Here is a 16,341-nt window from a genome sequence, read left to right on the forward strand (position 1 = left end):
ACAAAAATTAAAACAACAAAAACACATAGGGCTAACCTGTATTTTTTTTAAGAAGAGAGAAAATAAAAAAAGCTATTTTAGTAACAAACTATCCCATGTTTGTCGCCATGCGCTGCTTCGAGAGAAAAAGAATGCGGTGACACCTCCATTAACATGGCAAAATGTTAGATTTGACTATCAATGATGTCACACCTGTGATCATGTATATTGCACGGGCCAACAACTTTTTAGATTTAATTATTAAATAATCAAATAAAAATTTTGATGATTATGAAATTAAGTAAAAGGAAATTATTGGCCGTGAATGTACAACTTACTTTTTCTTGAATTTAGAGGTAAAAAAGTTTTTATATATTTTAAAAAGAGAAAAAAAAACTCTTGGTAAATATTTTTAATATTTTCTTGACTTGGAAAGTCTGTTTTAAAAATTTGAAAAAATTTCATGATAATTTTAAATAACCAATAAGTCTAGAAAAGATAGAATTAGCCCCATAACAAGACAAAATAATTTTTTCTTTAAAGAGTAAAAAAGTAATTTTATCATAGCAATAGCAATGAATAGGTTTTTTTTTTATCTGGATGTACAGTGTTTTTACTTTTTACCACGGTTTTTAGAGTTTTTGTAATTTAAAGTTTAAACAAACTATGATAACAAAGTTGTCATTAACTCAAAATTAATCAATAAAAGAATAAACAAGTACGGCGAGTGGAGGGTTCATCCGTTCATCTACAAATAGACAACGAGAGAGGTTCAGAATCGACTTTCGTGCAACTTCATTTCCTCGACCTCGACAGTTTCCTCTTCTTTCAGAATCTTCGAACTGAGACGAAACCCTCGAGCAAACAGCTAGCTATACTTTCACAAAAATGGATCTTTTTCTACTTAATCAAAAACATACTATAACAATCCTCAAAACCCACAAAAGATATAACTTTATCACTTATCTTCTAAACCCTGCCTCTAAATCTAGCTTTAGATGTCTCCAAACAGTAGAAACCTCTCAAAACCCATATAAAGAACCATTTTCTTCAGCAACAACCCTGCCTGATTCTTTACTGGTGGAGAAGATCATCTTCAATTTAAAGCATGGTAATGTAAATTCCCTGCTTTCCTACCAACTTCGCTTGAACCCATCAGTCATTGTTGATGTTTTATGTCGTTGTAATGGTAATTTGCAACTTGGTCAAAGGTTTATTGATTCGTCAGTGTTAAATGGTTCAAACTTTAAGCATTCATCCGTTTCATTGAGTGCAATGGTTCATGTTTTTGTTCGTAGTAGAAGATTATCTGATGCACAAGCTTTGATTCTTAGAATGATTAGGAGAAGTGGGGTTTCGAGGGTTGAGGTTGTTGAGGCTTTGGTATCATCGATGTGTGGCAATTGTGGGACTAATAATTTGGTTTTTGATTTGTTGATAAGAACTTATGTGCAAGCTAGGAAGTTAAGGGAAGGGACTGAGGCGTTTAGAATTTTGAGGAGTAAAGGGTATTTGGTGTCTATAAATGCTTGCAATAGTCTTCTTGGAGGGTTGGTGAAGATAGACTGGGTTGAATTGGCATGGGAAGTGCATAGGGAGGTTGTTAGAAGTGGGATTGAATTGAATGTTTATACATTAAACATTATGGTCAATGCTTTGTGTAAAGATGGTAAATTTGATGATGTCAAGTCATTTTTAAGTGAAATGGAGGGAAACGGGATTTATGCAGATATGGTGACTTATAATACTTTAATTGGTGCATATTGTCGTGAAGGACTTTTAGAAGAAGCTTTTGAGATAATGAACTCTATGGCAGATAAAGGTTTGAAACCGAGTCTTTTTACATATAATGCTATTATAAATGGTCTGTGTAAAAAGGGAAGATATGCAAGAGCAAAGGGAATTTTGATTGAGATGCTGAACATCGGGTTGAGTCCTGATACTACTACGTATAACACATTGCTTGTTGAGAGCTGCAGAAGAGACAATTTTTCTGAAGCCAAAGAAATTTTTGGTGAAATGTTACGTCAGGGTGTTGTTCCTGATTTAGTAAGCTTTAGTTCCCTCATTGCAGTTTTTTCAAGGAACAGACACCTTGATCAGGCATTGGTGTACTTTAGAGATATGAAGAAATTTGGTTTGGTTCCAGATAATGTGATTTACACTGTTCTTATGCATGGTTATTGTAGAAATGGCAATATGTTGGAGGCTTTGAAGATACGGGATGAAATGCTGGAGCAGGGTTGTGTCTTGGATGTGATTGCATACAATACTATATTAAATGGGTTGTGCAAAGAAAAGATGCTCACAGATGCAGATAAGCTGTTCGATGAGATGGTGGAAAGGGGTGCACTCCCTGATTTCTACACTTTCACCACACTTATTCATGGCCATTGTCAGGACGGGAATATGACTAAAGCACTAAGCTTGTTTGGGACGATGACTCAAAGGAATATCAAACCAGATATCGTGGCATACAATACATTGATTGATGGGTTTTGCAAGGTGGGTGAAATGGAGAAAGCCAGTGAGTTATGGGATGGTATGATCTCTAGGAAGATTTTCCCCAACCACATTACATACGGCATATTAATAAACGCGTATTGTAGTGTGGGCCATATATCTGAGGCCTTTAGATTGTGGGATGTGATGATTGAAAAGGGTATTAAACCCACCCTTGTCACTTGTAACACTGTTATAAAAGGCTACTGTCGGTCAGGCGATTCATCGAAGGCTGATGAGTTCTTGGGCAGGATGATTGCTAAAGGAGTTGCTCCTGATCATATTTCGTATAACACCCTTATTAATGGTTTTGTGAGGGAAGATAATATGGACAAAGCTTTTCTTTGGATTAATAAGATGGAAAAAGAAGGTCTATTGCCTGATATCATCACGTATAATGTAGTTATGAATGGCTTCTGTAGGCAGGGTAGGATGCAAGAGGCTGAGCTGGTCTTACGGAAAATGATTGAGAAAGGGATAACTCCTGATAGGTCCACATACTCAGCTTTGATAAATGGACACGTCACTCAGGACAACTTGAATGAGGCATTTCGATTCCATGATGAAATGCTTCAAAGAGGATTTGTCCCTGATGATGTTTTTTAATTTGATCACCATACTGCTGCCTCTCATTGTTGATAAAGGCCATGAACCCTGGACAACTTGAGAGTTTAGTTTCATGGTAAAATGCTGCTAAGCAGATCCATTCCAGCAGATAAATCCTTGTTATTCAGTTCTTGCAGCCTTTGTAGTTGCTGGACTCAGTTGTCTCTTTGCCAGGTGGGATATCTTAACTCCTAACTTTATATTCTTCATTCTGTTTTCTGCAATATTATATCACAACCTATGCCACTGAAATCCATCTATTCATTTGCATGTTCTTGGTAGATGTGCTCAGAGAGTTTTAAAAGCAGAGGTTGATTTCATTTTTGTGAGGTGCTCCTTTTTTGTTCAATCATAGATGCTCTTGACGAAGGTGAGGTTGAGTGGATTTGAATGGAAAAATATGTTGAGTTGATTTTGAATGGTTTTGTAGTTTTCTTCGTTGCCTTCCACTGTGTCGCTAACTTCTTACCATAGTTTGTATGCCCATTTTTCTATTTCAGGTTTAAAGAGCGCATAGCCTTGTCTATCAAATGTGAGCAATGGTATTATCTTAACTCTGGGTATCAAGTGTGAGCATAGCTGATAAATTCCATTAAAAAAACTAAAATAGGCGGTGAATCTAGACACGTTTAACTGTGGATGAGAACAATTAACTTACCACTTTACCCTTAAAAAAAACCTTTTGGCTAGAGATTGAGGGCATGGTTGTCTTTTCAGTGGGGGCATTTTGGCATTATTTTTAAATTGAATGAGGGCACAACAGGTATTTATTTTGAAATTGCATAGTTAATTATCTTAAATATCCTTAAGATTAATGCTTTGATGTTGTTAAGGGGTAGATTTGTATTTTCACTTCTAAAGTGTACAGTAAAATAGCCAATTTAACCTTATATACAAAAATTAACTTACCACTTTGGCCGGTTAGGAGTGGTGTTTTTGTCTTATCTTTTTTATTTGCAAAATAAAAATACCTCCTTGTACTTGGGTTTTAATTTTTTTATGCCTTGAATTCGAGGGTAATTTGGTTTTTGTACTATTAATTTTTATGTTGTTATGGAGTAAAGTGAGGGTTAGTTTTGTTTTTTAATAAATTAAAAGAATTTTAAAAAATCTTTGTCGTATGCTGGCACGTGTTAGTGCGTTACCCGTGCCGCCGTATTTATACATCATGTGTAGCTGATTTTGGCAAGCAAAAAGGTCTTTTCATGGCGTCATTAGATTCATCTCAATTTCTCTTTTATGTAGAAATGACGCGTGTAGAAAACAGAGCTTCAATTTGGTTTTAATGACCATTTCTTTTTTCCTTCTCTCTCCCTCAATTCCTGCGCTTTACCGTACAATTTTTCAAATCATCCCTATAGCTTTTCTTTGTTTTTGATTTTGTTCATAATTTTTTGGTTGATATTTATTTTATTTCAAATAACTTATGAAATCAAAATTTGTTTCAATTTCAATTTCATTCACATTTGATTTTTTTTACTTCTTTTTGTTTTTTATTTAGTCTTTTATCTTTTGGTTGATATTTTTTTATTTGAAATAACTCATGAAAATTAAAAAATTTTCAATTTCATCCTCATTTGATTTTTTAAATTTATATTATTTAGTTTTTTTTTAATTGCTATTTATGTCATCTAAGATAATTTTTATAGTGTAATTTTTTTGGTGATTTCATCGTTGATTATTTTTTTCTTATCAAATTTTTTTATTATTCTTTTGATTTTTTATTTTGCTTTGCTAATTTTTTTTGCTTTGTGATTTCTTACATTCAATTTTAATTTTCAACATTGAATTGATTTGGATCTAAGTTTTTTGGCTAATCTCATTTTAGGATTTCCTAGATTCTAGTTCGAAGAATTGACCTTGCTTGATGTTTGCTAGGAGTTGCCTTTTCTTTTTATCATTCTTTTAACCTAATGTTTTTTTTCTCTCCAGATTTTATTATTAGATATTTAGTTTATTAGAGATTAAATTTTATGTGTTTTTTATGCTTTCTACATCTGTTTTTTTTTTTGTTAGGTTATCTGGATTCTTATTTTGTTTTGTGCTTTGTTATATATATTTTCTTAAAATATTTTTTTTTCTTGAATGATTGAATATAAACGAATAACTCATTTTATTGTGTTTTGTTAAGTTTGCTCTTACAAGACATTGCTTTAGCGAAACATGTAATTTTTTTTCAATGTCGTCTTGCATTTTTTTGCAGTAGAGTTTGAACCAACTCAGCAAGCTCTTTGGGTTGTGGCGGATGTCCACGGACGAGTGGTGGTGGAACCAACTCAGCAAGCTCTTTGGGTTGTGGCGGATGTCCACGGACGAGAGGTGGTGGTAGGTCTCAATAAACTTTTCTTTTCATGTTTATTACTGTCAAGTGTTTTTTACTGTTTGTTTTCTGTTGTTGCCTTTAATTTAAATCAGATTATTAAATTAATTGATATTGAATATAGTCAAGTTAATAAACTGAGTATTGAGTTTTTCTTGTTTTTTTCGAAACACTATTGGCCCACAGTGTAGGGCGCGTTCCAGAATAGTGATTTGCCGTGGGACCATGAAAAAAAGCACACAGTACTGTAGCAAATACTCAAAAACCCTGTTCGTGGTCTAGGATCTAGGTAATGCTTGGGAGACCTCTTCCCTGTTCACCACTCAGTCCTTCCTGTTTTTATTACCGAGCAAGAGAGTTGTGCCGATGAAATTCAACATGGTACATGGTTTTATCGACATATGACTCCTCGCATCATGAAGGGTTGATAATGGTCGGATTGTATCATAGAAATGTCAAAATCAACATTAGCCAGTCTCATTGTATATCTTATAGCATGTTTTTTTAGCCGCAATACTCTAAAAGTCTAAGATCAATGAATCTCTCGTTGTACATTTTATAGCATGTTCTTAGCCGCAATTCGTTCTTGCAGAACAGTCTAAGATCAATGAATCCAATTTGCTTTGGACAAATCGATGTTCGATGTTTGTAGTTTCTGTCCAACCAGTGTCATATTTTTTTTCTGGGCTGCTCGGAACTCCTTTGCGACCTTAATAAAGCAAAAACCTCTGTATTCTTTCTGATCATCATGATGACTAGAGAAGCACGATATGTTTTTTTTTTAAAAAAAAAAAATTGATAGGGAGGGGTATTTTCAGATAGTTTGTGCTTTAATTGATATTTATTGTTTTTTCGAAATAATTTTAACATTAAAATATCAAAACCATTAAAAAATATTACAAGAAAAATCATACTGTCATTAGGAGGGTCAGAAACCACTACCCAAGTGATCACTTTCGTTTTTGTCTTGTAATTGTTCAACGTATAGATACTGGCCCGATTAAATTGAAAAAAGAAACCTGATAAGGTTCTTAAGAATTAAATTGGACCATCATTTAATTTTTTAAAACTAGATTAGTGTAAAATAAATAACCCCTTGAATTGAAGCATGAGGAATACATTAGACACGTCTCTATTATATATTTCCGCTGGATATATACAATAAATACAAATTGAGATTAAGTTCGATAGAGATGGCCATTTCTTCCTTCAATTATAAAAATCACACGCAATGCTATTCCAGCTCGTCTGAATATTTCAATGATAAACACTGTTTTAATACTTTGTTTAGAAATACGGTGTAATTTCTATTTTTTAAAAATTTAAGTTTTTTTTATATATTTTGAATCATTTTAATGTGTTGATTTCAAAAGTAATTTTTAAAAATTATAAAATATATAATTTTAATATAAAAAATATTTTAAAAAATAATTACAATTATTTTTCAAAATGCTCTAAATATGAGAAGGTACAACTCTGCTTATATCATTGTTATTATGGACTTGTTAGCATGTTTTTCTGCTGTGTAGGACCCTCTGGTTGAATAATTCAATTGTATGGTTTAAAAAATTGCAATTGAGTGCTTGCCCTTTTGCCTTGAGAGTTGAGACAAAGTTAACTAGTCTTTTTTTATTTTTATTTAAAAAAAAGATTGCAAAAGTCAAAATTATTAGTATAAGAGAGAATATTGTAAATGCAAAGTGGTTAAGGTTTTGGTCAAGGTTGATCGTGGCCAAAGATGATTATCAAGATGTATAGTTTTGCCTTTCTTATTGTTATTGACTAATAGCTGCATCCTACGTGATTCAATTGTATTGAAATTTGTGGTTTTTTAGGGAAAAAACAAAAACAATTGGATCCTTCACATTTAGAATTTGAGACAAAGTTAAACCCTAAACCCTCCAATTTCTTACTTAAATCTTTGCTGAAGTCACTATTATTAACCTAAGAAAGACACTTCGATACATGCTAATTAGCTGAGATTTTGATCAAGTTTGAACGTGACTACATATTTTTTTTGTTCTTTAGCTGAAATAGTGATGGAACTAGATTGGTAGCTAGGATGATGCCGAGGGTTATAAGGGTTAAAATTACACAAAAAAACTATACAACAAATCCAGAATAAAAAATAGCAATAAAAATAACAAGGGTTAAAATCACAATAAATAAATAAATCAGAAGGTAATAATAAATTCTCAATTTGAGATTAAATTGAAAAGAATATAAACATTAACAAAAAGATAAAAATTAAAAGAATAAAGACCAAAATAGAAAAATATAAGAATAAAGATCAAATCTAAAACATCCAAACATAATAAGAAAATTGATCATGCAAAATTTTTCAATGTCCTAGATATAAATTAAAAAGTTTATGCATGCATCTAACTAAACAAATTAATAACCATTGTGTAAAGAAAAGAAAAAAAAATCATCAACAATAAACAAAAACAAAACTGTAAAAACTAAGAGACAAATATAGATAAAGATGTTTAATATTACAACAAAAGTAATTTATCCGGTTGTGTTTAATAAATTTATTTATTAAAATAAATTATTAATAGAAACCAACACACACATAAAATTTATTGAATAAAATAAAAGAAGAAAAATATCATGCAAGGCTGCACATATTAAAAATCTTACAAAAAATAAATATTAAAAAAAACAATTAATCAATATGAAATTTTTAAAAAGTCATATATGAATCATACCAACCTTTGTAAAAATTAAACTAACTCAATATCTTTAAAAAATAATCACAATTTAAAAGAGGTTAAATAAAAAAAAAACCCATAAAAAAATGGTATTAATTAAATCATATACAAAAAAATTATTTTAGAACATACATACTAAATAAGAAATTAATTAAAAAAATATTTTTTTTAAAAAAATTAGACCAGGTGCCACCAAGCTTAGCACCTGACCCATCAAGAAACGGCCTGTGTACGAGCCTTTATTTTTTTTAAGGTAATGGAGTGGACGACATGTCATCCACCCCAATATATATATATATATATAAACTATGTATCATCTGCATCAGCAGAATCCCTGGAATAGTGATTAGAAAATGGGGTTTCATTTTTTTTTTTTTATAATTAAACCTATTTTCAAAGCATTTTGGACCAAAAATACCTAGATAACACCCTAAGAATCTTGCTAAATCAATTCATGGCTTTCAAAACCATAAAAAAACTGACTCAAAACCCAAAATCAGTCCGAAACCCAAAATCTTTCCAAGTTGATATCTGTTTTTTTAGACACTTTCAAGGTAAACAAACACCTAATTTGAACTCTCCTTATCATATAAAATTATTTGACATAAAAAACAATCATTTTGGTCCCGAAATCACCACCATTAACAACTTTCTCTTTCTACACCGGAATCCGTCAATTCCCTCTTTTTTTTCCCATAAAAAAATAATTGAAAAATATAAAAAATAAAGTTTGGTATCAAAATTGAATTTTTGAAATTATAAGGACCGATTATTTAATAACTAAAAAATATAGGGGATGAAAATAAACTTTAAAATAAATTTCAAATCCACTTCCCATTCAACCCTCCCTCCTTAAAACAAATATGCAACCGGGTGTTAATTTGGGCTCAAAAGAGCTAAATCATGTAAAATAAAAGTTTGAAAATCAAATTAAAAATTAAAAAAATATTATTCTAATCCACAATGTTATGTGTGTAGGTGAACAATAATAACAAAAAGATCTCTTTTAGTTTCTTTTAATTGGGTGGAGGAGAATGATAACTCTGACCTAAATTAAATTTAAATCTCAAGGATACAACTGGTCTTTTTTCAACATCACCTTAAGTATAATGCTTGGTTTATGACCTAAATACACAACAAATACAACAAGAAATGCATGACCTATAACTTGCAAGTACATTACGCACTTGAAGGACTAAGATTTATCAATATTTTTTTAATATCTGATAGAAAAATTTTCACTTTTAGCACAACCTCATAATAGTTATGAGCCCAATTACTTGACCCATATTGAACACTCTTTAGGCTTGAGTAATGTGCCCGAGCCTAGGTGTTGGGCAAGTGTCCAACACCATTTGGGTTCGGGTTATGCGCCAGAGCCCAACCACTAAAGGTATGTCTGGCTCTTGTGGACCCTAAACTCTTTTCTTAACCCAATAACATGACTTGATGTCCATGGACCTAACGAGGGTCTTAAGTCAAATCACTTTTTTCTTCATTAATATATGTGTAACAGATATCTTCTATTATTAATGCATGTGTAAATGATTTTTATCTCTTATTAATGTTATAGGATAAAATAACTCTTCAGCCCCTCAATTCAAGAAAAATACAAGGTTCATTGGCTATAAATAACCATTAAACCATCTAGTTAAAAAGTTCAAGAATTTAAATTAAAAAACAAATCTATATTCAACATAATAACAACTTTGTTATTATTTTGAAAAATAAAATTATTTGAATGAATATTTCATTGACTCCTAATCCTCCGATCACTAAAAAATCTTTTTACGAAGCACAATGAATTTTAAAACATCAACACTCCATCTACAACCTGCAAGTTAACTGGTAATTGTCAACTAATAATACAAATCAAAACAATGAGGAACGATCTTGATAGTAACTTTACATGTTTTAAATGCTAAAACTTGCATGAACATTGGTAAATACCAAATTGGTTGATGTCACATGTCTCATTAATCAACATTAAAACTTGATTAATGACACTTGTAAGTTTCCTTGAGTTTCGAGTAACTTGCTTAACGTGTCTAATCTTTGAAGAGATCAACTTCGTTCAGTCGCCGAAACTGGCAAAGTACGTACGCAATTGATAACAGATAATTTGCACCACTGATTTCTCCATAGATGACAATGACGAGGATGGTCAGTGGTCACCAACCAACCTTGTTTGACTCACAACGCCATATGCTCAGCCCATCGGAGCCCTGCTGGCACCCTGCTCTTGGACAGCAAACGAATTTTAAAATTTAATGGTTCATATATTGGCCAACTAATCCCTCCCTCCCTGGTGTTTAATTTTTATTAATTTAATTAGTAAAAACTGGTAACGAGATTTGAACTTACGAAAGTCGTTGTTGAAATTTTAAACCATGTATAATAATTATTTTAATCCAAAAATTAATTTATTGAATGATGTATTAAATAATTTTATATTATTTTCTAATACATCTTTAATTATAATTATTTACATTTGCAAAAACTTGTTATTATCTTATGTTTTATTTTTTAAAAAATTAATTAAAAGAAGTGATTGTAGTGAGATTCAAACTTTAATTTCATGCAAAAAAACATCATTTTAACTATAAAATTAATTTAAACTACCAAATCATATCCTCAAATAATTTTATATTATTTATTAACATCACATCAAGATTGTTTTTTTTTTTCTAATCCTAGTCTAAGTTTAGGACAACACATCTGAATTATACTAATGATATTTAAAGACTTGGTTTTAATAAGAGTGATTTTCACACAGTTGGTAGCATAATGAAAACATTTTTTTATATTTATTATTAATTTATGACTATCAATTTAAATCTTAGGATTAACACTTAAGAAATTATTAAATCTTTAAAATGCATCAACCTACTATATATATAGGGGTGCAACTTTAAGATCATTCAAGGAAAAAAAATAATCTCGATTGACATACAAGTCGGTCTAAAAACATCATTTGCTATTAATTAAACCCAAAAGGTTTTTAACAATGATCAGGCAACATTAATTTTCTTATCCACACACACACACACACACACACACACACACACACACACACACACATATATATATATATATATATATATATATATATATATATATATGTGCTGCTCAATAATAATCCCAATAATTCATAGAACAAAAACTCCCAATGATATATATAAATATGTCTGAGGGCAAGTATAATAAGCTTGACTTTTGGACTGCTATTTATATAATAAGACCAAGCCCATCAATTTTATAAAGAGAGTCGTATCCCGATAAATAAATAAATAAATAAAACTTGAAAAGGTCAATTTTGTCGCTATTAATATTGCTAATATGGAGCTCTTGAACCGTGCTCCAACCTGCGACCTGTCACATGGGCAAGATTAGAAGAAAGAAAAGGTCATATTTATTTAAGAAGAATTCAGTGTCCATGAATGAATCCACGTGTTGTTCATACTTCAATCCACGTGTAGGATATTGACCACATCACTTTTTAGGTCCCATGAATGAACCTCGATGTTGGTAAATTGCGTACACCGTATTCCAAACAAAAGACAAATGATGTCGGCGCCTTCTTGAAACGACAACTCCAAAGTCTTTTCTCCCCACTAGATAATGAAAAAATGGGTGTACGTAAATTCTAATTATCATACGGACTTAAGATTTCAGATTGATTAACCACAAGTGTTTTTAAAAATAAAATCCTAACTAATTAACCACACACACACACACACACACACACACACACACACACACACACATATATATATATATATATATATTACAAGTGTTCTTAGGATTTCTTTGGCATCTGCATATAAGTCTTTTGCTGTTTGAGTCTTCTAATTTTGTCAATTAGGTGGGTTCTCTAGTTTGGAATGGTGTAAATACAATTTTATCTAAAAAAAAAAAACTAATTAAGCCTACAATTGAAAGTAAAATTATCTTTTATAGGATATATTTATTGTTACAAAATTGATTGCGGACAAAATGGTCTAGATATATTTTTTATTTTAATTTTATTATTTTACATTGAATTGTTTGCCTTGAACTTTGTTATTTTTTTATTTTTTTTTATTGTTTGGTTATTCCAAAAGCGCGTTAGTAAAATTAACCTGGATCAATTGACTCAGGGTTTTTTTTAACATTATTTTATTGGACTTCAGTTTTTTTAATAGGTCATCCTTTTGAAATTTTTTTTTTAAATCTTGATATTATATCGCGGGTTGTTGGTTCATCAAGTTACCTTGAGCCGACTCAAGTTTTTTTTCTTTGACGTTGTATTTTTTAAAGTTTTTTTTTTAATTTTTATCTTTGACATTAGATTATTAAACTTTAAACTTGATAATTTTTTTTGTGGGTTCTTTCGATCTCATCTTGTGTCATGTTTTAGTTAATCTAACCTAGATTGTTTTGAATTATTGTTACTTGCATACTTTTTTTAATGTTGAAAATAACAGGCCACATCTAATATATGGTGTACAAAATCATAGAAATGACATAACTCAGTTTCTTCGAACCTCTCTACTTAATTTCCCTTCCGTGCTCATGCTTTGGATTGGAACGCTATGCATGCAAAAATTACTTCAAAAGTCAGTGAAGAAATTGCTCAAGATATTTTCAGAAAATCTGAGAACCGTCAAAACAGCTTGATTTTTTTTTTTTTATCAAAGTCGTTTTATTTGCAATAAGAGTCATCCACGTCACGTCGTTATAAATTGTGACATGACATTAAATTAACCTCCAACCGTAAGGCATTCATCTGACCTGATGAAGGATGTCGGCGGTAGAATTAATAACCAGCTAGCGGTCCCAATTTTTTTCATTAACTCAATAGGCTCAGTCTTAAATGGAACTGGCAAAAATTCTTCTACATCAAAAGTTAGTGTTTAAGGGTGTGAAAGTTCACATTTTAGCTTTAAAGATTTTAAATTATACCCTTAAATCTAGACTTTCTTCTTAGGAAATATGCATTCTTCATCCTAAAAAACTATGTATAGCCTTTCATTTATTGTTTTATTTTTAGGATTATACTAATTTATTAATTTTCAGACTGATATCCTGCTTTAAGAACTCTAATTATTCCGCACCTATAAGCACTTATGATAACGAGAGAGTTAAATAAACATTTCAGCAGAATGGGAGGAGATGGCAGTAGATTCGAAATATACAATATTCATTTTCTTTTGTGGGATTCCGTCATCACTAGCTATATCTCATAAATATACATGTATAAATTAATTAATTAATTCAACCTTTCATGCATGTGTTACTTGCGTACTTTCTCTTCTTCTTCTTTTCGTTCAATTTTAAGTTCTAACCAGATACATAGTTGACCTTAGATGGTGCTGCATCTTCTATGAGTCTAGTTGTGAGACGTTCGTCAATCCACATGGCCATCACGGATAGAGCTCTCTACCTAGCTAGTTAAGGCATGGGTGGCATATGCCCCAAGGTAAAGATATTTGTATATTATGATCCAACCAAAAACTTCATCATATGTATAAAGTGTTATAATTAAGATCGTTGCCTAGAGTTAATGAAATGTTGTAATCGTCATTTATTAATTAGATGGTTGCATCTGTAAGACTAGATCATACCAGAAGGTCCAGGCAGGCCCTATGAAGAAAAAAAGTAGAGGTCACATGGTTATGGCTAATGAGTTTGACCATATACATCGTATTCACCGGACATTTACATAAATGATGAAAGGCATGGTCAGTGTTCAAAGTTCTTGTAGCTGGCAGGCAGACTAGCTACGTCTAGCAAGATATCACGGAGTTTTTAACTTTAAGAGATGCATGTATAGTCACTTTTTTACACATTACAATTAGGTTATAGCTTAGTGGTTAATTTGTTTGATGTCATTAAGTGGGTTTGACATAAAATATATTTGTAATAAGGAAAATTAGTAAGAAGGTGAGGAAGCTGTCGCGATCTTCAGCATCTCTCTCTCTCTCTCACGACGAGAAACTTCTTGAAGAAAAATCCAAGTGAACAAACAAGTTTCTCACTTTTTATACAGTGTGAATTACTAATTTTTTGAACACAGTAATTTGAACATTATATAATTATATTTTCACATCCTTTCACTAGGTTAAACACGCACAAAAAGAGTCATGATAAAAAAATAAATCCATTTCTTAATAAAGTTTTTCCATGAGCTCATTTTCATGCTACGAAAAGATAATTTCGCTCGTTCAAAATTATAAATATTTTTTTCTTTTCAAATAAAATCAATATAACAAGCGGAGAAACATACGAATGGGAGGTAATTATGTACCAAACTTCTTATATATATATATATATATATATATATATATATATATATATATATAACACATGCAGAAATACACAAGCATTCACACATTCTAACTAGAAAATTGACTTTCTCACCAGTTTTGAGACTACATGGTTTGTTTTTGTTAAAGTCGACGTTAACTTCGCTGTTTAGGGTTGGCCAGGGTGACTTTTTGATGAGTTGTAACGACAACGTCTTATGGAAGTTTAAAGACATCTCTTAAAGCAGCGAGAGACACATAAATATATATAGTCTTATGGATGTTCAAAGCCGTCATTGCTGACCACCGACCCCATCAAAACCCCATAAAGAAACAAACCTAGACTTTCTCTAAGTCAATCCTAAATCTATCTTTGTATATTTAACCCCTCCTCTCTCTTCTCCTTCCAAAAATAACTAACAATCCAAACTTCATTGGTTTCTCTCTGTCTCTCTTCAAATGGGAAATGCAGTGTCTCCATGTTTCCATCAAAGTTCAAGAGCTTCATTTGTGAAGCTAATCTTCTGGGAAGGAACCACAAGAATCTTAACAGGCAGCAGCAAACACATAGCTGGAGAGATCATGTTTGAGAATCCAGACATGATGATTTGCCATGCAGATTCTTTCTTCATTGGTCATCCTGTTCCATCCCTGGCCATTGATGACGAGCTCATGCCAGGCCAGACCTACTTTGTTCTTCCATTAGATCGCTTCGCATTCAATGTTTTGTCAGCCTCTTCTCTTGCAGCCTTCAGCTCTAGCCCTAAACGAACCCCTATTAATTTCGGGGAGTCTCCTTTCCAGTACATAAAGGGTGCAGACGGTAGGGTTTTGATTAAGGTTGTGCCGGAATTTATAGCAAGACTTGTAAATAAAGGTGGAGATCAAGATCAAACAGGTTCCACTGGCCCTACTAATAGTTTTCTTTGTAGCACTCCAGAGTTGAAGAAGCATTATGAACAGTTGGTTGGGTCAAAAGAACAAACATGGTCACCTAAACTTGATACCATCTCAGAGTATAAGCTAAGGTACTCTCCCTGCAGGTTTATAGGGTTGGAGTGGAAACAAAAAGAAAAGGCGTAATTAATTTCTGTTCTTAGATCAGTGCCATGTAGCTAGAGCTATGAAATTACTTAGAAGAAGCTGGAGATAGATAAAAAATACATTAGTGATTGCCACGTCTAATACAAAACTAAAAAAAAATGTATTTTTCTCCTTGTCATTTGATTATAATCAATTGTACATAAAATTATGTGATCAGATATAGTTGTGTTCAGAGCAAGTACTTTTTGCCTCTTCAATATTGTGCTTGATTGTGACCTCGTAATTTTCTAAGGAACAAGCTTTTTACGCTCTCATTATGCCTGCATAGTATACATTCAGGCTGGGTATTGGTTAAAAATATTAGATTAGTGTGTGAATTGTTATTGATCGGCTTAATTATTTATGAAAATTCATTCCATGGTTAACTAACACCTAGCTAGCTAGCAGTACGTTAAGGAATAACATTTAATAAGGAAAAAATATCCCTTACATCCATGTTAATGCTCTATGAAAATATAGTGGATCATTGAAGAACTTTTATATACCTAAAAGATGTAAAAAGATTAGGGTCTAAGATGTCAAATGTGGCTAAATCCATAGAAACTGAGTTCTTTCCCATTAAAGTTAGACCCAATAGAGATTGGTCATTCCCTTAGGTTTATCAATGGAGGGTCATTTCATTAAGTGTGTCAAGAGAGGATGATCATTTCTTTAGGTGTGCCTAAAGGATAATAGTCATTTCATTAAATGTGTCAATAGAGGTTACTAGTCTCATGCTGTCTTGGATTTGACCACCTAACAAGTTAAGTGCCTTGGGTCTGACATGTTTTGCAGATCTACGTTACCTTGGACTTGGCAGAATGCCATGTGCAAATGCCTTGAGCTTGAC

General features: G+C 31.8%; 2 protein-coding genes across 14 annotated transcripts; both read left to right on the forward strand.

Moving 5' to 3' along the window:
• The first annotated feature begins 712 nt into the window (after nt 1-712).
• On the forward strand, nt 713-6,012 carry LOC133689109 (pentatricopeptide repeat-containing protein At5g01110). 13 transcript variants are annotated; one of them, XM_062108865.1, is made up of 5 exons: nt 713-3,261; nt 3,370-3,457; nt 3,588-3,850; nt 5,291-5,412; nt 5,594-6,012. In XM_062108865.1, the coding sequence occupies exon 1, from the start codon at nt 868-870 to the stop codon at nt 3,085-3,087; it is 2,220 nt and encodes a 739-aa protein (XP_061964849.1). In that variant the 5' UTR covers nt 713-867; the 3' UTR covers nt 3,088-3,261; nt 3,370-3,457; nt 3,588-3,850; nt 5,291-5,412; nt 5,594-6,012. The 13 variants fall into 13 exon arrangements, with proteins under 13 accessions (XP_061964849.1, XP_061964875.1, XP_061964894.1 ...); XM_062108891.1 differs by lacking the exon at nt 5,594-6,012 and having other exon boundaries at nt 3,562-3,850; nt 5,291-5,546; XM_062108910.1 differs by lacking the exon at nt 5,594-6,012 and having other exon boundaries at nt 3,562-3,629; nt 5,291-5,546.
• Nucleotides 6,013-14,867: 8,855 nt separating this feature from the next.
• LOC133675868 (uncharacterized) lies at nt 14,868-15,491 on the forward strand. Its single transcript, XM_062097432.1, has one exon. The coding sequence runs from the start codon at nt 14,868-14,870 to the stop codon at nt 15,489-15,491; it is 624 nt and encodes a 207-aa protein (XP_061953416.1).
• The last annotated feature ends 850 nt before the right edge of the window (nt 15,492-16,341 follow it).

This window comes from Populus nigra, chromosome 1, assembly GCF_951802175.1.
Source record: "Populus nigra chromosome 1, ddPopNigr1.1, whole genome shotgun sequence".
NCBI lineage: Eukaryota > Viridiplantae > Streptophyta > Magnoliopsida > Malpighiales > Salicaceae > Populus > Populus nigra.